The 23,268-nt window shown below is 33.2% G+C and overlaps 1 protein-coding gene and 1 pseudogene across 3 annotated transcripts in view; one reads left to right on the top strand and one right to left on the bottom strand.

The window, feature by feature from the left end:
- AHCTF1 (AT-hook containing transcription factor 1) overlaps positions 1–23,268 on the top strand; it is a 69,866-nt gene that overhangs the window by 14,106 nt on the left and 32,492 nt on the right. For all 3 annotated transcript variants that reach the window (XM_006914268.3, XM_025048512.1, XM_025048513.1), the window contains exons 4-16: positions 2,205–2,385; positions 6,194–6,401; positions 7,737–7,853; positions 11,548–11,632; positions 12,687–12,837; positions 14,103–14,235; positions 14,325–14,506; positions 14,908–14,969; positions 15,713–15,841; positions 19,106–19,196; positions 20,280–20,369; positions 22,087–22,227; positions 23,024–23,128. In XM_006914268.3, the coding sequence (XP_006914330.1) occupies positions 2,205–2,385; positions 6,194–6,401; positions 7,737–7,853; positions 11,548–11,632; positions 12,687–12,837; positions 14,103–14,235; positions 14,325–14,506; positions 14,908–14,969; positions 15,713–15,841; positions 19,106–19,196; positions 20,280–20,369; positions 22,087–22,227; positions 23,024–23,128 (1,675 nt within the window). The remainder of the gene's footprint in view (positions 1–2,204; positions 2,386–6,193; positions 6,402–7,736; positions 7,854–11,547; positions 11,633–12,686; positions 12,838–14,102; positions 14,236–14,324; positions 14,507–14,907; positions 14,970–15,712; positions 15,842–19,105; positions 19,197–20,279; positions 20,370–22,086; positions 22,228–23,023; positions 23,129–23,268) is intronic.
- Positions 22,654–22,772, bottom strand: LOC112481742 (annotated as a pseudogene).

Genomic DNA, 23,268 nt, shown 5'->3' with positions numbered 1-23,268 from the left:
TTGAATTCAGTCTGTTTTTTGGGGGTTTGTTGCTATTCTTCCATACATGGTGAGAAAATGTATTTGTTTATAAATGCACACACACACACAAATATGAAATGATGGAAGAGCAGAATTCTTTATATACATGGTGTGAAAAAATATGCACTTAGACATAAAAATGTATGTATGCATATATATATATATATACTGTATATAGTCAAAGAGTTTTTAAAATTAAAAGGGAGCTTAATGACAAAATAATGTTTTTACAGTTGAGGAAACTGACCCAGTGGGCTAATGTGGGGCTCTGAAGTAACTGATAGCGTGGTATCTTATATATACTTGCCAGTGGTGATGATTTTCAAGGCAGAATTAATTTAGCGATATATTGAGTGCTGTGTGCTAGATTTTGAGGCTAAATGGTTGAATTGAACTTGGTCCATGCTATCAGAAAGCTTGTACTCTAGCAGAAGGGTAATATGATTACAGCATAATTATAATACTTCTATAAAGTCAAGCATTTGAATTTGGAAGACACCTGAATTATTTCTACTCAGAAAGATTGGACATTTCAGGTAAAGAGACCAGCATGTAAAAAGTCACAGTATATGGAGTATTGGAAAACTAGACTTATTTAGAATGGCTGGGGGAGAGGGAAAGTAGGAAGTCGGAGCCAGAAATGGTGAGGATTGAGATTATAATGGCCTTGTTTGCAGTTAGGGGCCTCCTCCAAAATTCTATAAAAAGCTCCTTGGATTGGGGTAGTTCAGGTCATTAATGATGATGAACTGAATTAAGGAAATGACAGTAGAAATAGACTGGGACAGCTTCAACATATATTCAGGAGGTAACATGGACAGGATTTGTTGATCATTTGGGTCAGAAAAACTTGAGAAGAAACTTAATCTAAGTTCCTGGTTGCTCATTTGGGTGGATGGCTGGATATCACATGGAAGAGGGAATATAGAAGAAAAAATTGGGACAGTGGTGATAGGTAACTTCAGAAGAAGTTCAGTCAACTATTTCTTTTACTTGTTTAGAGCACAGCGTCTCCTAAAATTTGTTTGCTTTTAATTGCCTTATTTTAAAATTAATTAAGGTAGCATTATCAATTACTTCATATTGTGTTTATATGAGGAATGCAAGCTGTGATTCCTTACCCCTCACTGAGGAAATTGAAGAGAATATGCTTTAGTATTTATACACATTATTACCATAATTTAGAAAAGGAGGACAACTCATGAAATTACGTCTTTCAGAATTAGAAACACTGTGGAATGTTTTGTGTACAAATGAAATATAGACAGCCACACTTTTGTCTATAATAATAAATTGAAGCCTGAAATTAAAGTTTATCTTATATTAATGCATAAACCATTGATAATGAATTACTTCTTTCTAGGACATCTATCGATATTATAGTAGAAATCACCAAATACTGATATATTATATTTAATTAATAAGAAACAGAAGGAAAGCGAAATATAAAATAAAATAGAGTATTAGGTACACACATGTAAAATGTGATTCATGAGATGAAGGGGGGGAATATAACTCCATAATGTAGCTGAAGTATGATTTTCTTTAACTTCAGTCCTTGTTGAATGTGATTTAGTCACTGCTAAAGTTTTGCGTGAAGTCCATTATAATATAAACCTTTTGAAGAATATTAGATCTCTTAAGGCTTTAAGTCATAGACAGGACTTTTGTTTTAAAGTAAACAAAAATTTTCTGGAATAATTTATTTTTACTCTTAAGAGAAGAGGCTATATAATCATAGAGTAGCTGGTTAAAATGAGCTTTAAAGTGAGAAAAATCTAGGTTTGCATTTTACACTTAATGAATGTGTGACTTGAATAATTCAGCCAAACTTTCTAAGCCTCTGGATGTTTCATCTTTAAACAGGTATAATTACATACAGTCCAATATCAAAGGGTTATTGTGAATATTAAATGAATCAATTACCACAATGCTTGGCTTATATTAAACTCAATAAACATCAGTTATTCCATCTGCATGATTTGTTATATATTGAAGTAATGGTGTAATTCCTTTTGGAAAATTTCATTGTTATTCAGATTCGCAAATTCAAATGCAGATTTATGATTTTAATATTAGAAAATGTTTAAATCTATTATAACCAGCTTTAACCTCAAAATATGTTTTTAATTGTATTTTCTCATTTTATATAAGAAAAGCAAATCATATATTCTACTTTCTAGGTTACAGCAATTGAACCTATAATTAATCATGGAGGAGCCAGTGCAAGCACTCAGCATTTACACCCAAGTCTACGCTGGCTTTTTGGTGTGGCAGCTGTGGTAACTGATGTTGGACAGATCCTTCTTATTGACCTGTGTCTGGATGACTTGTCATGCAGTCAGAATGAAGTAGAGGCGTCAGGTAATCATTCTTTGCTTGAAACCCAAAATTGAGCACTTGAATATTCTGATGTAAGGGATTGATTTTTTAAAATTGTCAAAAAAATTTTTTATAGAAACTTTTTTATGTACCTTTGTTTCTCTTATTATATGGACCTATTGTTTGGGGCACTGAATACTTTTCGCATGTTAGTCTGTTTTATTAAGTGTTCATATACTAAAATAGATCTTGAAAGAGTTAGGGTTATTGGTTTACTTGTTTTCAGATACACATTTGCATAATATCTAGTAAATGTCAGAAGAAGGGCTAAAGGTTTAAAAATCTTGATCCTTATCAGACAGTATAAAATTATCCATCCACGTAGGATCTAGCTTGGTGTTTTTGCATGCTGTTTATGTTCCTGTGGTGAGACCAAGACAAAAAAAATAATTTATTAGGAAATAACAGAGTAATTGAAAGTCTTCCCTCACAAAATAACATCCCGAAATAGAACTAACGTTACTCAAATTCAAAAAAAGCGAAGACATTTTTTTCCCATTTAATACTAATGCTTGTATTTGTAAATGTACTCTTTATCAAGTGCTTTCATGCTTTTTTTTTTTAACGATGTGAATCTTATTTGATTGGTTTATGAAGGGAGGAGAGCTAACTTAAAAACTTTTAAAACATGTATAATGCTTATAAAGATTCAGGAAAGGGCCATTTGACCTTGAGGACCCTCTTGAATTTTAAAGCGGTGGTGTAATATTGCAGATCTATTCATTTATGGATCAGCTAAGAAATCGAGATGACCAGTATTTCATCCCAACTTATAAAATGCATAACTAATAAAAAATTTGGTAAGTAATAAAACAATAAAACTGCAAGTGGTAGAAATTATATTTGACCAGAAATTAACTGAGGAACCAGACCATCTGAACTAAATTTATTTGTTTGTTTATTTATTTATTTATTTTCTAGCAGTAAGGTATATATATATTTACACTGTGTTCACCTCCCATAGTTAGATCGGGTGACTGCGGCTACAACCAAATCAGATGTCTTTTTTGCTTGTTAATTTTTAATTAATTATTTTTTTATGGTGACATTGGTTAAAAATCCAATAAGTTTCAGCTGTACACTTTAACAGTAAGGTATATATATATTTACACTGTGTTCACCTCCCATAGTTAGATCTCTTTCTATCACCATATATTTGACCCCCTTTACTCTGTCTCCCTCCTCCTTCCCTCCTCATCTGGACTAAATTTAAATCCGCAAAATAAGAACTGAAAAAATTTGATTTGGTAAAAATAATGGCCACATTTGCACTTAAAAATAATTCTCATAGTAATAAAAAGATTATACCTTAAATTTTGATATGTATGAAGATCTGATTGATTAATAAAATCTTGGGTAAAGTTTAAATGAAAAGAATTGATTAGCAAAAATAACAGTAAAATGAATTCATAGAATATTAGAAATGGTTTAAGTAGTCTTTAGAGAAAATCGATAAAGAATTTAACTAGTCTTGAAGTTTTGTTACAGAGTGTGTTCTGTAGATGTTATTATAGGTATAAGGCTAATTAATACGCTGTATTCATAATTAAAACTTCAGATCAAAAAGTTAAAACATCTTTTATTTCAGAAGTCAACAATCAGCTTAATTTAGCACAAAGATAACTTTATAATGAAACTCTGGATTGTGATCAGAGATTCAGAACCATTTCTCAATTATGAAAACTACGAAGCCATTGAATTTTATAACAAAAATTGAGTGTTGGAATTTAATACAAAAATTGATTTTTTTGTTTGCAAAAGTAACTTACTATTACAACTACAAATACAAATAACGTAGAAAATGAAGTTCTTAACATTTATCATACTATAAATATTATTTTGCAGGTTTTCCAAACTTAATGGTATTTCTTATATATCCTGCCATAACAGTTGATATACAGTTTGCCATATTCTCTTGAATAAGTTTACAATATTCCATTCATTCTAGCAAATTTTAATCACTTGCTATTTTCTGAAAAAAATCAGAAGCAGAAGGGTAACCATTCAGGTACAGTGTGATATGATTTTACCCCCCTTCATAATAGCATTGAGGGAATCTGCCCTTGCATAACTATTGTATCAATACACAGGCCTGCATAATTTTCTTTATTAAAGATTTCTGACATCTTCAAGTACGTAATATAAGAATTCCTTCATACCCATTACCCAAAGTCAAATTAGTTTTCAAAATTTGCCATATGTGTACATTTATTTTATTTCATTTCTCTTTTTTCCCTTTTCCTCTAAATTAATTTAAAGCAAATAATTATTATTTTACACAATCATGGTGCCATTACCACTCCTAACAACAATAATAATTCCTTGGTATAGTCTAATAATCACATTGCTGTAATTATCTCTAAAACATCTTTTTGCATTTAGATTGTTTGAATCAGGTTACAAACAAGGTCACAAATTACACATGACGTCATGTTTCCTTGAATGTAGAATAATTCTTCCGCTATCCTGTCTTTTTTTATTTTTAGTACCACTGACTTGCTGAAGAAGTAATCTGGTATAATACATTACATTTTGGATTTATCTGTTTCATGTGTCATTTACATTTCATATTTTCTGCAACTATAAGTTATCTGATTAATTCAGCTTTAACGTTTGGCAAAGATACTTGAGAAGTACTGGGTATTTCATACTGTATGACATCAAGAAGCACTTGGTATCTTGTTTCACATTTAGTGATTGGTGGGTTAAGATAATGACAGCACGATCTTTCCTATTTAAAGTTTCCCATCAGCCTTTTTATCAGTGGTTCTCAACTGGGAGTGATTTTTGCCCTCTAGGAAAGATTTAGTAATATCTGGAGACATTTTTGGTTGTTACTACTGGAGGGAGATAGTGCTGTTGGCATCTAGAAGGTAGAGGCCAGGGATGCGGCTTAACATTCTACAGTGCACAAGACAGCCCCCCACAGGAAAGAATTATCTGACCTAAAATGTTAGCAGAGCTAAGGTTGAAAAATCCTACTCTAAATTGATCGTTTCATCCATTGAGATTGTTGCCTTCATCTCTTCCTTCATTAGGGGCTGCAAAAACGATGGTTTCAAAATTCTGTTAATCTAAAGAAGAATTTTCTCATTATCTAGGGCTAGTTGTTTACCCTGAAATAACAGTTTTTACTGACAGAAAAGTTGGGATAAGTGCATAGTATTTCTTTACTAATTTTCAGAGTAAGAAGCTGGTACCCAGTTATTTCCAATGATTCAGTAAGATGTTTTGTAGGTGAGGCAGGCAGGAACTCATGAGGTTTTACATATGTAATAATGTGTTTCATTCATTCGTTTTCATTATTGTTTTTTGATGCCTAGAATGTTCTGTTTTTGCTAATAAGAGCTCCTTTATATAGTTCGACAAATCTCCCTTAGACTTTGATAGCTGCTTAGATTTCTGACGCAAGATATGCCAGGCTCATCTTATATATTTTCTTCCCAGACCTGAAACCAGCCATTTCTCCAAGAGGAATATTTGAGTGGCTAGTTCTAAATTTGAATAAAGAAACTATCAGCCTTATTTATGATTCTTAACGAAATTGTTTATTCCTTTTTTAAAAGAGTCTACTTTTAGATATTTGATATATACTATGAGGTTTTTTAAATTATATAGCTAAAAACGTATTTTGAAAATCATATGATTTAAGTAGATAAGGGTGGCTGTTTTTATCTTATTTTGCTTGACACTGATAGTCTTCATTTGCAGCTTGAATAATGGGTGATATGTTTGCTTTTATGCTGTTCATAGTTTGTTAATCTCTCTATTTTTTTTTTGTTTGTTTTAGACCTCGAAGTCATCACTGGCATCCCAGCTGAAGTCCCACACATCAGAGAAAATGTCATGCGAGAAGGGCGCCACCTGTGTTTCCAGTTGGTGGGCCCATCAGGGACAGCTGTTTCAACTCTCAGTTATGTACACAGGACAAATCAGCTTGCTGTAGGTTTTTCTGATGGCTATCTAGCACTTTGGAATATGAAAAGCATGAAAAGAGAGTAAGTATAACTTTTATTTGATTACTGGTGTTTTCTTTCTGAATATAACTTGTACTTAATTGTTAATATTTAAAAATTATCTTAAAGAGAAAAAAGTAAGATAGGTTAATGATTGAATAAGTGAGCGTAATTTTCCATTGCATTAATTTATAATTTGATGTAATAAAGGAATGACAACACATAAATTTAGATTTCTTTCAGTGTATATTTAAAAAGCATTTCAGTTATTATGTTCAATTTGATAGTAAAACGTGACTATAAACTACATATTTGTTTACGCTGTGAAAAATTTCTCTCAAATATAATTAAATTAATATTTTATTAATATTTACATTGTTAAAATTGCTGAGGAAATAACTTTATTGAGGGAGATAGCAAATAGGCATTATAGATTTTTAATTTAAACTGTATTAAGACTTAAGTAGACACCTACTTGTCTTCAGTTGTCAATTTAATATTTCTTCATTTTTTTTTCAAGGCATATTAGTAATTTAGTTGCAAACGAGTCAACAAATAGTCACCCTTCCAACTTTCTGCTCAGTTAGTCTTGCCAACAGATTGGTACTTACTTGTCTGAGTTTGGTAATAAATGACATGAAGGAAAGAGAGATGAAAAATAACAAGATTCTCTCATCTCACACCAGGCTCATTTCTTATTGTTGGGTTCTTTGATGATATTAGAGTGTTAGAAATCTCTTAGGTAAACACTGACTATCCTTGCACTTCCTCAAAGTCAAATTTCTCTGCAAAGTCCCAGTGATAAAGTGGTGGTGCTATTCCCTAGTAGCTCCCTATGGGAAGTCCATTTCAGCTCTCTTTGCTGATCCTCTTTTACACGCTCGTGTCTAAATTGTTACTAAGGGAGTACCTGGAAAACCTGGCTTCTACAGTGTTTTCTCTAGCACTGTTATCTTTTGGCTAATTACACTTTTAAAGTGTTTATGGGAACACTTTAGATTCTAACTCATTCTGATAGTAATGAGGAAACTGACTCTAAACCCAAACAGCTGATATGGAGTGTCGTGGCCAGTATTTCATCTCTTTCTAGGGTACTTCTTACTGGGGAACAGTGGCATACATTTATATGACTGGGAGGACTAGTTCACCTATACATATGTACATGTGCTTTAGTTATTTTAACCCTTCCGAGTTCTCCCTGGGAGATGGCTGCTATGCCCATTGTCTTGATATTTTGTACCCTGCTTGTTTTTTAAGGTAAGATCATATAAACAGTAATTGCTCTTACTCACATTCTTACATTGAGGCACTTTCTTCCTTTTTCATGAAGTTATAACTTGAAAGTATGAAGTGTATTAATTTTTGTGCCTTTTATAGATACTACACACAATTGGAAGGTGGGAGAGTTCCTGTATATGCTGTCACTTTCCAGGAACCTGAGAATGATCCTCGTAATTGCTGTTACTTGTGGGCTGTTCAGTCTACACAAGATGGGTAAGTGTGATACATGTGGTTTTTAAAAATATTTGTCAAAAATGGAGCAGTAATTAATTTCTTTAGGAAAGCTTTGTACTATGTTGTCCCTTTTAGTGAAAGCAACATAATTTAATGAATTAGTAAATCGTAGTTGAAATGATTTTAAAGTTAAATGATTGTTCGAGTAATCTTAAGATATCAGGGAGAAGAAACTGCTTGCTTGACTTGTTTCAATGTTATTTCAAAGAGTAAGCCAACACAGGTGAGTTAGGCAACCTCTTAATACATTAGGCAATTTTTATGGCCTTCCACCTTCTTTCATAGAACGTCTTTTCTCTTTTATAATCTTATTTTTTCTATTTGTTTGTATGCTGCTCATTTTTATTTATCCCTGTGTTTTCTAGTCTTTCTACTTGCATTTACAGTATATTTTTAGGAATTATTTGGTTAATTTCCCCTGTGTCATAAGCTCTAATTTCATTCCGACTACAACTAGTGAGAAATATTTCTTTTCAGTTTAATTTCTGACTGGTTAAGCTTGTTCGATTCCAGTGCTAGAATAGCGTAACAATTGATTTTCTCTTATTTTTCCTTTGGTATTTAGGTCTTTGATGATCACTGAAACAATTATGTTGGTGGTATAAATGCCTTTATCTTGAGAACTCATTGCTCCCAGTCAGTACTTTCTCTTCCCAAGACCCATCCTACCTTAGATTTTAAGTACTTGAATTTTGATCAGTTTGAGTTTTTGTGTTAGATGTTCCCACTTTGAGGTTTTGTTTTGCCTTACATTGTAGTAAGTCAATGAGGAAACAATTTGCCACTTAGGAAATTTGTCAACCCTGGAGAAAAATTGAAATGAAAATATAGAGACAGCTGTTGGGATACTCCTCATTGAGTCAAATCCATATTTCCACCCAAGTATAATGTGGGCCAGCAGCAGTAAAGAATGAGCCTTGTGAAGGCTGTGTGTGGTAAGGAATGAAGGGGCACGTTTATCTAGATAGTTTTTTTATTTCCCTTATTTTTCCTTCTAATACTGTCTCTTGGGATGGTAAGTTCTATAAATTTATTCTTTGTGTGGATTTTTTTTTTTCCTTTTTCTAAATTCCCACACAAAAGTCTAGAGGGGTTCCCTCTTAAAGTTATAAGTGATGCTCACTCTGTCCTTAAAATCATGAAGCTATCTCAACTTTCTCTACTCCTGATTTTTTTCTCCTAAAGTTCTTGTGAACTATATGCACTTCCTTTAGTCCTTTTTTGAAGTAGTTTTCAGAGTATGCATTCCAAGCACAAATGAATCACAGTTTGAAATATAGACAAAACTGTGTTTTCTGTTTTTCTTATAGTGATGGCCCCATATTTAGTTATCTTCATTATCCACAACACATTGAGTAATTGACACATGGGAACAATTCTCTAAGGATTTTTAAACCACTTTCTAGGACTCTAAATTGTCTTTTAATAGGGCGAGGTTAATTTAATTTATAATTTAGATTATTCTTTATGTTGCATTTGTCAGTACTATTAATGTTAGATATTTTTTTGAGAATGGTATTTTTGTGGACTTCTAATCTTTGTTTAGGATCCTTAAATTATGTTAGGCACCTCCCTGAGAATCTGATGAAGGCTATGATATATATTAGTATGTATTTGTATGTAATATGATTTAAAGCAGGATTCCTGACCTGTGGTCTGTGGGTAGACATAGGGCAGTCTACATAGTGAACTCCCGTAAATTGTATACAAAATTATTTACATTTGTTTATATGTGTATATAAGCAGCATATATTCACATATATAAATAGTACATATATACACATCAGGAACTCTATTTAAATCATTCTTAGATTAGTCTCTTATTTTACAAAGGTGCGTAATATAACAAAGTTTCTTCTTCCATCCCCCTGGTCATTGAATCTCCCAGCACCTTATTCTTATTATGATTAAAATAATGTCAGTTTAGATGATAAGTTTAAATAAGAAAGACAGGTGATGTGGTCTTTCTCTCCCCCATCCCCACCACAGTGATAGTTTGAACAAAATAATAGGAAAAAAAGAATCACTGTAGAGTGACTATACCACTACAAAATTTCATGAGTATAGGTCTTAAATTGTTGCCATAGTGCTAATCAATTATAATTAAAGCCACATTTAGTTTTATAGTAATGGAAAAGTGAATGAAAAAAATGACTTTTCTTTTGCCCTTTAATGTTGGTTGTATTCAGTTTATCCTGTTTAGTATTTGGTCTTTTAGAGGCAGTCTTTGCTTTGTGTCCATGTATTTATTCATTCAACAAAATTATTGGGCATCTACTGTGTGCTAGTAACTGTTCTAGAGAACGTAGAGATGCAGAAGACAAATTTGTTCTAGATTTTGCATTTCAGTGAGGAAGACATAGTAAATAAATATACTAGAACATATATCTAATATAATTTCAAATAGTGATACAGAAAAATAAAGCTGGGAAAGGAGATACGTAGTGTAGTGAAGTAGGAAACTGCTATTTTAGGTAGTATAGTTAGGGAGATTTAAATGAAGTCTGTCAGGGCAGGTAGTGGGGAGAGCCATGGGAAGATCTGGGGGAAAGAATACAAAGGCCATAGTAAAATGTCTCAGAGAAAAGCAAGGCCAGCAAGGGTAGAGTGCGGAGTAGTCATAGATGAAGCCAGACAAATAGAATGAGTTTTTGTAGGGCCCTGTAGACCCTGCTGAGGTAGGTTTTTGAATATGGTCTGGCTACTCTAGACCAGTTAACTCAATTTCTGATGGTAGGCCCTCAGCGTTAGTATTTTTTTCAAAGCTTCTCTGGTGATTCAAATAATAAGCAATCAGTTGAGTACTGGCCTCAGAGAGAATGAGAATAGCCAGAGAAGAGAGCTGGGAACTGAGCTTTAGAAACTTTCTGTATTTAGAGATAATTGGAGATTGAGAATAAGAGGGCAGAAGAGCCAGCAGAGAACTAAGGATAGTGTAGTATGAGAAACATTAGGAGAGTGTGGTATCCTGGAAGCCAAGTAAAAAATGTTTTAAGAAAGATCTGCCAGTAAGAATAAGATTTCAAATTCAGACAGTGTGGCTTAGAAATCTGTACTCTTAATATTTACTGCATTCTGTACTTGAGCAGTGCAGAGTTGATTTGTTATCTTTGCTTTATATCCTTTCCGTAATGCCCTCATCTTCATGGTGCAGGACATCTTTCTAGGTAGAAGCCTCACAATATGAAGGAGGGGATCAGGAAGAATGAGCAAGAGGACAAGGAGCAAAGCAAAAAACCTTGAAGAAGGTTTTATGTAGTTGCCATAGGATAATTCCGGTTACATCCTATTGGCCGAAACTTGGGCCTCTTGTACCTAGCCACAAAGGAAGCTGGGAAATATAGTATATTTTAGGCAGCCCTATTAAAGCGTACCTATTAAAGAAGGAGAGAAGGAATACTAAGCAACCAGTTATAGTCTCTGCTACATAAGGTGTCACCTAACATATGCAGACAACATCAGCTTAAGTTAACTAAAATCAATAAAAGATTAAAAATCTGTTTTTGTTTCAAAGGACTGCATTTTTTGATATCAGCCAAATAAAACTGAATTCTTCACAGTGAGCTTAGTTTTGTCACATGCACTTAATATTGTATGCATACTAAGTTTATTTGGATAGTAAGAAATGCTTAATGTATTAATATGATATTTAGGTAATTTCTGTTTCTTTCAGGGAAGGTGATGTTTTGAGTTTACATCTGCTTCAGCTGGCCTTTGGTGATAGAAAGTGTTCGGCATCAGGACAAACCTTATATGAGGTAAATGGTGTAATGGTGATAGAGCTTCATGTTACCACTTCATTCATTATTTACCTGTTTTAAGTCTGTTTTTAGATATTCAGATATTGAAAAGTTATTCTTATATTTAAGTTAATACTGTATTCATAATATAATGGAAAAAGTATTAGATTAGGGATTAGGAGACTAGCTGTTTTATCAAGGTGACACTATTAACTTCTTCAGGTATCACTTTCCTCTAAAATAAGGGGATTGGACAAAACTGAAGCTTGTGGCCTAATTGGTTCCCAAGAAAAATAACCCTGCTTTGTTGCTCTAGCATATCAAGCAATAAACCAACAGTGACTTTATAAACAGTCTTTCCCCTTAACAATTAATTGTAAAAGAGGGTAAATGCATCTGGTCTTTCAGATGACTTTTTCTAGATGAATTCTTGAAGAAATATTGGGGTGCTGTTGCTCATAGCCATATTTGGTCAACCCTCATTTTCTATTTTCTAGAACAGACTTTCTTAACCTAGTGTTTGAGGTTTTAGGGATGGGAATCCATGAGTCCCTGAATTATATGGAGCATTTTTATGATTACTCATTTTTCTAGGGAAAGTTTTATAAATCTTTTTCTGATTCTCTCTCTTTTTTTTTTACACGTGCTTCTGCTGGCGCCACTTGTGAACTAAGGACAGCGGCAAGCATCACACATTTAAGCAAAAAAAATTTAAGCAAGGATTTCAATGAGAACACAGGTGTAGGTTTGCTGGCCTAGAGTATGTGTATATATAATGTTAATGGTTAGTCCAGTTTACACTCCAACCAGTGGTGCGTGAAGGTTCCCATGCTTGATATCAGCTTTAGAAAATTTATTGGTAATTACTTTTGAGACTAAATCTAGCGTTTTATCTGTGTTTTATGCTTTATAAAATTTTAGAGCCTTTATCAGTGACATGTTCTCTTTAATTTTTGTTTGTTCTCTTTGTTTTGTGTAAGAAATCTTTAAATTTAGAGAACATTTAATTTTAGACTGACTTTTTGCTTAGAATCTTATTAAGATAAAGATTTTTGCACATTTTATATTTCAGGGGTTAGAGTACTGTGAAGAAAGATACACACTGGACCTTACAGGTGGCATGTTTCCTTTGAGGGGACAGACTAATAATACCAAGTTGTTGGGATGCCAGAGTATAGAGAAATTTCGATCTCATGGTGACAGGGAGGAAGGCACAAGTGAAGGTTAGTTAAAAATATTCTTACTATATATCATGTAAATGCTTGATTTAAAATTTATGACAGATATTGGTTTCTAGAGTGTACACTCCTGGCAATAAAAAAGTGGAATACTGAATATGGAATTTATCTAGGTCTATGTGAAATATTGGGTATTTCTTGTTCTTCAGAATGTTAAGTAGAACTCAAGAATTGAACAGATTAAGGAAATGAGGAATCCTTGTATTTTAATCCAGGTCTCAAAACACAAACAGAAATGAGGTCTCATTTTCACCAGTATGGATAGTCTCTGAATAATGTTTTTCTCTGTGTATTTTTTGAGACACATATTGCAAACATGCCTTGGTTGCCTTGAATATTTTCTCTGCCTCCTTTAGTGTGATTCCTTCTTCCTGGAATCACAACATGAATCCAACATGAATTCATCCCAGCTCTGTCACTAGTTGTGACCTTTGACAAATGATTTAATATTTCTGATCCTCTTTCCCCATCTGTGAGTGACATAATACATTTATACCTTTTGTAAAGAGTGGGTGTGAGGATTACATGTGCTAATGTGATAGGTTCACTAAGTTCTGGGAGCGCTCACTAGAGTTCGGACTGTTTGTGTTCTTATCGAGATTCATTCTCTTAGCTCATCCACACGAGATGTCTCTGTCCTAGTCTCCACATCTGTGTTAGTGATCCAGTTTTCACATCTAGCTGAACATGTCAAAATCTCACCAAACTCTCTTCTTCTTCCCCACTTGCATGTTCCTTTTTATATTTCCCATGAATCTGTCTCATAATTTTACTTTCCTCTCTCTTTCTATTGATGTCTCTTGGTTCCTGTCTTTCAGTTCCATAGCCACTACTCAAGTACTTTTCTTTTTTTCCCCCCCTTTTTCATATATAACTAAGTCAGTCCTTCTCAACCAGAATTCCTTTACAGAATTAAGCTCCAAGCTTTAAGGCCTAAAGACATCCATTTTAAATATTGATAGTCTCTGGTACTATCTATGAACCATTCATTTTCTACTTTCTACCTCCAATACCTCAAAGTTGCCAAAGTGTTAACTGAAAACGAACCAGGATATAACTTTTCTGATGAGTTCTTTTTAATAAGGTCTTAAAATAGAAAAATAGCAAAGATACAAGTGAATCTCTCTTCTTATAGAATAAATGATAGAATTGTGTTTTAACAAATCATATATGAATTTATTTGCTGTACTTTTATTTGTGGGATTTTATTTTGAGATTATTCTATTTTAAAAAATATCTTTTTTCTTAAGTTCTGTCTCCTGACACCAGTGTTTCAGTCTTTACCTGGCAAGTGAATATATATGGACAAGGAAAGCCTTCTATATATTTGGGGCTTTTTGACATAAATCGTTGGTATCATGCACAAATGCCAGATTCGTTAAGGTATGATATATTCTCTCCCCCTCCCACCCCTCTGTATTTGTATATGTAGCAGTTCAGTGACTTAATAAGTTTGTAAAAATTTCTTTTAGGTCGGGAGAATATCTACATAATTGCTCTTATTTTGCATTTTGGTCACTGGATTCTGTTGTAAGTAGGACTTCTCCACATTACATCTTGGATATATTAGTACATGAGAGAAGTTTAAGTCGAGGAGTTCCTCCTTCATATCCACCTCCTGAGCAGTTTTTTTACCCAAGTACCTATAATTTTGGTATGTACTTTTTTAACATTACCTTATGAGAAAAATAACATGCAAGAATATGTATGTGTGTATATTTATGTGCGTATATGTATATAGTATTATCTGTCATTGTCAGTTAATGTATGGATAACTTAGGAAATTAATATACATACAGGAGAAATTTAACACTGATGTGTTTTATAAAGAAATTAATCACTTGTTTGCTAGAAGAGATTAAATATTTCACATTTAATGCATTTGTGATGAGGTTTGGTATCTTGTTAAACTAGAAATACCTGGAAAAATTATTTTAAAATGTATTACATGTAATAATTTGATACCTTGCCTAGCAATGTGTTAAGAAAATTTTGTTGTATTATTGCCATCTCAAATGTAATATGTAAGCGGATTTTTTTAAATCTTTTTTTTAGATGCCACTTGTTTGTTAAACTCAGGAGTTGTTCATATAACTTGTACTGGCTTTCAGAAGGAGGTAGGTAAAAACACAGTAAACAGTGTTTCTTATTGAATTCAAGTCAGACGATGGATTTAAACTTTAGTGTTAATTATGTAAACTACTGTTTTGGTTAAAATGGTGATTTCTTCTAGGTTAATGAGAGGTATTGGGATGTTTTTAGCAGCTTTCTGTGGATGTTAGCTACTTGTACTCCAAGGAAAAGAGTGAAGTGGGTCATTGCCTTAACCACATCCCCTTTTATCCTTTCCTCTTTCTTAGAAAGCTTATGAAAAAATGAAGTTTTGCAAATAAGGTACCTAGCACTGTCGTACAGTGCTTGGCACAGAGTGAGTGATGATTATATGTTGAAAAATACTTTTCCAAGAAAACATCGACAGACCTTTTCATTGATAATTAGCTAGATGTAGAAAAACACCATATTTATACTTCATTTTTGATAGCTTTTACATTAGACCAAGAGAAATAAACTACAGGGTTTTTTTTGTGTCTCTGTGTCAAGTTAAGATCTGTCACCAAGTCTATCAGCTTTAGAGAAGGAAAACATAAACTATCTACAGTACTCATCACTAGTATTATTTGTAACTAGTAAGCATCGGTTTAGCTTAAGAAGCTATAAACCATTTTCCTATAAGAAGTACAGAAATGTAGTCCTCCCCAATTTTCATTTCAGTGGTTTATTCAGAATGTTTAGTGTAAAGCAGGGAAATGAGTTTTTACATATTCTTAAATTTAATATCTTACTAATCAATCTTTTACAGACTTTGACTTTTTTAAAGAAATCAGGACCATCTCTCAATGAAGCCATTCCCGATGGTTATAATCGATGTCTTGTGGCTGGCCTTCTCTCACCAAGACTTATGGATATTCAGCCTTCCAGTTTAAGTCAGGTTAGATGATTTTTAACTCTTCTTTTTTGGGTGAGTTACTATCTATTATTATAAAAATCTATTAGATAATCTCTACAAAAGTTTAGTATAAAGCTCACTCTGCATGATAGTAGCTATAGTCTTGGATTTGGCTTAAAATTCATATTCCCAGGACCCAATAAGCCATAACTTGGCACTAGGTTCGCTTAGCTGTATAGACTGATAAAGGACATGAAACACATGTCTGCACAGGCATGTCATGAGTAGACGTCGTTATAGCTGTCTAGGGGCCATTCCAGCCCCACAGAGACCTGTGTAGGTGCAAGAGAACGAGACCACATGAGTGGAAACCATATTAGGGAAATCTCATGGTCTGTAGCAACAAAGTATGGTCCCTGCTATCAGCTTCACTGGGAACTTGTTAGAAATGCAGGTTTTGGGTTCCTACCCTAGAGCTACTGAATCAGAATCTCCATAACCAAGGTACTGTATACTTGAAACTAATTTAAATAAATAAATTTAAAGAAAGAAACTCCAAGAATGGAGCCCAGCAATCTGTGTTTTAATAAGCCCTTGATGTGACTCTGATGTAGTGTTTTGGGAACCACTGCTCTAAAGAAACAAGTATCTTGTGAAAGCCTTTTAGTGAAAGTTCTGATTTCCCACAAAACAAGACATTTATAGGACTCAGAGGTCATGGAAGCCGAAATCTTAACTTCCTCATGAATATAATCCACTCACAGTTTTTCTAGTCCCAATATGTTTTAACGATCAGGAGACATTATCTTACAATAAGCAGTGTTGCCTGGTGACCGCTCATGGTTCACATTTATTTTAACTCAGTATTTGCTACTAAAATATGCTAGAAGAAAGTAAACCAACCCCAGGTCATTTTCCCATGGGGGAAGAGAAAATGTTTTGGGATGGGTGAAAAAGGCGACGGGATTAAGAAGTACAAATTGACAGTTATGAACTAGCCAAGGAGATGTGAAGTACAGCATAGGGAATGTAGTCCATAATGTTGTAATATCTGTATATGGTGCCAGGTGGGTGCTAGTTATCCGGGGAGGATCATTTCATAAGTTACATAAATGCCTAACCACTGTGCGATACACCTGAAACTAATATAAAATAATATTGAATGTCAACTGTGATTGAAAAATAAAAATAAAATACATAAAAGAAAAACCAAAACCAGAAAGGTTTTGTTAACTTTCTGCCCAAGTAGTGTTTCTTTGAATAATTACAGATATGCAACATGATAAATTGGTGGGAAAAGCTTTTAAACATCAGATGAAATGTAAATATTGTTGCTTATGGTTTAATACCTACAGTTGGCATTTAATAGTTAATTTCATAGAAATAAAAAGAAATATTCAATTACTATCATCAGGAGATTTTTTTCCTTTCCCTTTTTCCCCTCCTTTTGTACTCTACATAATGTGTAAATATTATTCACTATGTAGTTATGTAGTGATCTGTACTAACTTTTGTCCTCATGTAACTTGTTTTTTTCCTGGCATTTTCAAGTTGCCTTTTTTAAAAAAAAAAAAAATGCACATTGCCTAGGCTGTCATTGCTACAACCTAACCTTTTCTTAATTTGCTTTTGTTCTTTGTGGAACTGCTTTAGGCAGACGTTGACTATCCTGAGTTGATCTTTCAGTTTATCTTTACTTTCCAACCGTGTCTGTCTGTTTTGCTTCTGGTTCTACTTTGGGAGATTTCTTCATCATCTTTCTTTTTTTATATTAGATTTTTCAAAATTTGGATCCGATTTCAAATTTCTATGAGTTCTTATTTGATCATTCTTTCTTCATAGTAATCTGTCTCATGGATGAGATATCGTCTGTGTATGTTTAAAGTTTTATTTTAGTTCCCTTCATTAACTCTATTTTCTCTGAAGTCATTTTTATTATTGTCTTTTTGATGTCAATGGCTATCCTTGAATGTTTGGTGGTCCTTAGTGGTCTCTTTGTATGTATAGTGAGTCAGTAACAGATTATAAACTGTTTTGTGTGTGTGGCATTCACCTGGAGGCATCCTTTAGGATGAGAGACTAGATGTGCATCATGTCAGTAGGGAAACCCTAGGTATTTTCCGGAGCCATTCAGTTTTTCCAAAGAGCTACCAGGCCGGCCTCCACAGTTCTTTGCTGCAGGGTGACAGAAGGGTAGCACTGTCTGTTCCATATACTGAGTTTTAACCTGTCGCCTGTTTTCAGTCCCACATTTAATCACCCTTTTCTCCCACTTTGCTCTACCTGGTTTCTCCAAGAATTCAGCCTGATAGGATTTTGAGAGCTAAACTGTTCTCATCTATAGTTCACCTCTATGAGGACTTTAGGATGTGGTTTCCTTCACACTGCTAAATAAGCCACCTTTTCTCTATTAATTACTGCTTTTCAAAAATTTTGTTGAACTGTCTTATGATGCCTTCTCTTTCTTTGTCCTTGATGACTTAAACTTTCTTCACATAATTTTTAAAATAACAGCTTTGTTGATATATAATTCATATATATTTATACAATTCACCTATTTAAGGTATGTAATTCAGTGGCTTTTAGTATATTCATGGAGTTGTGTAACTGTCACCACATTCAGTTTTAGAACATTTTCATCACTTCCCAAAAAATCACGTACCTATTAGCAGTCACCTCTTTCTCTTCCTGCCCTCCCCCAGCCTTTTGTAACCACTAATCTACTTTTGGCTTTATAGATTTACTTGTTCTAGACATTTCATATAAATGGAATAAAATAACATGGCTTTTTATGACTGATTTCTTTGACTTGGTTTAATGTTTTCAAGGTTCATTTGTGTTGTAGCATGTATCAGTTCTTTCCATTATATGGCTGTATAATATTCTACTGTATGAGTATCCCACATTTTATTTATCCATTCAGTTGATGGGCAGGTTTTGGTTATTATGAATAACACTGCTTCATAGAGTTTTTGTGTGGACATGTGTCATTTCTCTTAGCCGTGTACCTAGATGTGGAATTGCTGGGTCATATAATTTTGATTTTGAGGAGCTACCAGACTGTTTTCCAAAGTGGGCTTTACTATTTTACATTCCCACCAGCAGTGAATGAAGATTCCAGTTTTAACGCACATCACCAACGTGCGTTACTGTATGGTTGTATATAGCCATCACAGTGAGTCTGATGTTTTTAAACCCTTAAACTTTTATATTCTGAACTAGAACTTGCTACCTCGAGTCTGTGATCACATAACCTTTCTTATCATTTAATTTTTCCTCCCCCTCCCCTTTTTTTGCATGATTTAGGAAGAACAGTTAGAAGCTATATTGTCAGCAGCAATCCATACAAGTTCCCTGGGACTTTTGACTGGATGCATCAAAAGTTGGATAACAGAAGGTAAGATTATGATTTTTAACAAATTACTGTTATATTTTTTAAATCATCAATTCGTTATTTGGGGAAGGGGATAAGTCAAACTTCATTTGTACGTATTTGTAGATTCACATGCAGTTACAGTGCAGTTGTTAGATATAGAGAGATCTTGTGTACCCTATCACATCCCTCTGCCCCCACCCCAGTGGTAAGATCTGGCAAAACTCTAATACAGTATCACAATTAGAGTCCCTCATGTTGCCCTTTTATAGCCACATCCTTACCTCCTGGCAATTACTGCCTCCTCCCCGCCCCCATCCCTACCCCTTGGCAGTCATCATCCTCTATTTCTATGATTTTGTCATTTCAAAAGTGTTCATAAACGGGATTATACAACATGTAACCTTTTGGGATTGGCTCTTTTTCACTCAGGAAAACTCTCTGGGATCCATCCAAGTTGTCTGTATCATTCTGATTCTTTACTAATACCCTACACACACGCGGTACTATTCTGAACCATTTGAGTATAAGCTCAGGACATCATGCTTTTTTACCCATAAGTATTTCACTGTTATTTCTTTCTAAGGATATGGATGTTCCCTTAACAAAACTACTTTGCAGCTATAAAAATCAAGACATTAACATTAATAACATGCCATTATCAAATCTGTAGAACTTAGTGGAATCTCCCTAACTGACCTAGTAATGTCCTTTATAGCATTTTTATAGAGGGGAATCTAAAATTCAATTCAGAATATATATTATATTTAGTTTTCTTATCTTTTTAATCTCTCTTAATTTGGTATAATTCCTAAGCCTTGTCTTTTAAAAGAAATTGACATTTTTAAAGAATATAACCCTTTTATTTCGTAGGCTGCCTTTCATTTGTTTGTTGATCTTTCCTCACGATTAGGTTCAGCTTTTACATTTCTCACGGCAGTGCTCCATGTGCTGCACTGAGAAAAATGCCGGTTTGTCTCCATTCGTGCTGACTTTTGTGTTGCTCGCTTGGTTAGGGTGATTTCTGTCAGGTTTCTTCACTGAAAAGTTACTCTTTTTTTTTTGTAGTAATAATAATCATTTTTTTCTTTTGTCTTTACAAATAAGAACAACCAAATTCTGCTGCTAATTTGCGCTTTGTTCTTGAATGGACATGGAATAAAGTGATTCTCACAAAAGAGGAATTTGACAGACTGTGTAAGTATTCTATTAAAACTATTAAAACTAATCTAGATTTATTTTTTAAGTACATAACAATAATAATTTTTAATCATTTTGAAGTTGTATCTTCTTTATAGATGTCCCAGAAGGAAACTTTCTTTTTACATTAGAGTGGCAAAATTATTTTTTGACCAAGATTTTGCAATAGATTGTTAAACTGGCACTATGTCGATAGATCCACAATAGCAACTTTCACAATTATACCGTACATATCTTTTGATCTTAGGAGTTTAAAAAAAAAAATGATGGTGATTGAGTAAGGAGAATATGCCAGTTAACCTGAGAAGCTCATCTACTTATTTTCTATCTAAAATATTTCTTAGTATAAAGAAGTTGAATAGAAGGGTAAAAACTCATTATCTTTCTAATGGATGTTATCAGTCATGCTAAATCATTTTTCTTCTTGACAGTCTTGTTTATTAGTCTGTTGTACACTTTGAGTTTTGGGATATCGTGAATATTGAAAACCCATTATGTTCAGTTAGTGCAAAGATAATGTTAAAGGTAGCATATGGTTGCCCCGTACTTGAAAGTAAAATTTAAGTTTATTTAGAGTATTTTTTTTTAATTGTATTATTGTGTCATGATGAATGAACAAATGGACTTTTAAAAAAATTTATTCTTAATAGGGGAATTTTAAATCAGTAAAATTGTGTAGGAAGATATCGGGTTCTGTAGTATTTTTAGAGCATACTTAGAAACTACAAACATGAAGTCAGTAATTTTAAATATTTTAATAATTAGTACAGTTGAAGTCTGGAACACTTGATAATTCAGAATCAGTAAAATTTTTGAGAGGAAATGTTTTAAGGGCCAGTTACATGTTATGTAAAAAAATAATTTAACTCAATTTGTAAAATTGTATGCCTTTATTATGCTTTGAACATAATGTGGAATTTCAGGGTTGAACTTGGTAATAACAGCCATTTTTACTGCCTTGAGCTTCATTATTGATCAATGGAGATTTTTTTAACGAAAAATAATTACAGTACAAAATATGTATTTTAAATGCATTGGAGTAAAGCGAATAGATTTGAAAAAGGATTTAGAGTTATGATATTTGTTTTCAATTACATATTAAATATTGCATGTTAAATATTAATATAATTACACATAAATATTAATGCAGTCAAATCTTATCAAAAAGATACTACCAACAGCAACCAAAATAATTTTTCCTTCCAGAAAAAGGATTTGTAAACTCAGCTTTGAATTTGAAATGAAAGGACAACTGAGTCTACAGTAAATACCTGCAATTTTATTATAATGTCTTTATGTGAGTCTTAATTTTAATGTCTCACTTTTGAAGACTAGAGATGGAAGAGTTCTTATAAAATATTAATTGCAGAACAACATGGCACATAAAAGGTCTAAAATAAAAAATTTATTTGAAGGAGGAGCATTTAATATTCAATTTAGTAACTGATTTCTAGTGAATCCGAAGGTGGATTTATATCACCTTCCTCTGTGTTCACATACCACTTACCTCAATCTACATTTTTTAAAAATAATAATTTGTATCTGTCCCTTCTAGTTTCCTTGAGTGTTTGTCATTCCAAGCTTGTCTTTGTAAATCTCGTTAATATATAATGTATAGAATTCTGTGGTTAATAGGAATTTGAGAAATTTTGTATTTGTGAATTTAATTCAGATTTACTGTGTTGAAACTAATCGTGTATTTTATTCTTGAAAGGTATACCATTATTTGATGGTTCGCGTCGTTTCATTGATCCACAAACTATACAGTCTATTCAACAGTGCAGCTTGCTTCTTAGCAACCTTAATACAGTCTTAAGCTGTTTTGCCGCAGAGGCCCAAGATATCACTGAAAGAGGTATGCTGTTTGTCTTATATAAATGAATGCTTTTTTAAATTTTACGTCTTGACTTCGAGAAAGAACAAATTCCCTGTTTCTTAGATGGATCTTTGTGCAAAGAGGCCATTATTTCTTAAATGCTTTTTGTTTTGTTTTGTTCTCTGTTATGAAAAGCTACAGAATGTTATTAGATGTACCATGATCCCATGCTTAAATAAGCTTAGGAAATTTGGGAGTTAGACTTAATTTCTGTTAAGGTAGTGTATTTCCAGTAGAATTTCAAATTTTTAAAACCACATATAAGTTTTTATTCACAGAGGTCATTGTAATTTTTTTTCTTGTTTTGCCGTTTAAACAAAAGTTTATTTAAAGACCTGGTGTGACCAACATATATTAATGATACTATATAGTTTATATTAGTACATCAATTTGACCTTTTTTTTACACCTACAGCACCTGGTCTTCTTAGGTAGTCTCCCATCCAAGTACTAACCAAGCCTAAACCTGCTTAGCTTCCGAGATCAGATGGGCTCGGGCTTGTTCAGGGTGGCATGGCCATAGACTCATTTTGACTTCTGAAATTAGTTAAATGGTAGTGTGGCTAAGATCAAAGCATATTTACCTAAAATGTCTACTTTAGTCAGGGAGTTATTTATTTTAGCATTTTGGAGAGTATACATTGTTAAAAATCACACATATACATTGTTAAAAATCACCAAGTAATTAATTTTTTAAAAGTTTTGAGTGTCTTGATTTTTCATTTATGATTGATAAAGTAAAAGTTAAACAACTGATGTTTAACTCTTCTTTACAGGTGCTGTGAACTTAAGCAATAAGTATATGGTTTCCCAGCTCATCTGTCAATATGCACAAGTGGTTCTTTGGTTCTCTCATTCTGGGCTTTTACCAGAGGGCTTAGGTAAAATATTGACTTAATCTACAATATTGACTGAAACATTCTTAAATCTGTAATTTTATTGTTGCATTCTGTTACTGGTTTCCTTTCTTAAATTCTTCCTGACCTTGCTGCTTCTGTGCCTGACTCCATTCCTGACACAC

This window comes from Pteropus alecto, unplaced genomic scaffold, assembly GCF_000325575.1.
Source record: "Pteropus alecto unplaced genomic scaffold, ASM32557v1 scaffold115, whole genome shotgun sequence".
Lineage (NCBI taxonomy): Eukaryota > Metazoa > Chordata > Mammalia > Chiroptera > Pteropodidae > Pteropus > Pteropus alecto.
This window is presented reverse-complemented; position numbering and strand designations above follow the sequence as displayed.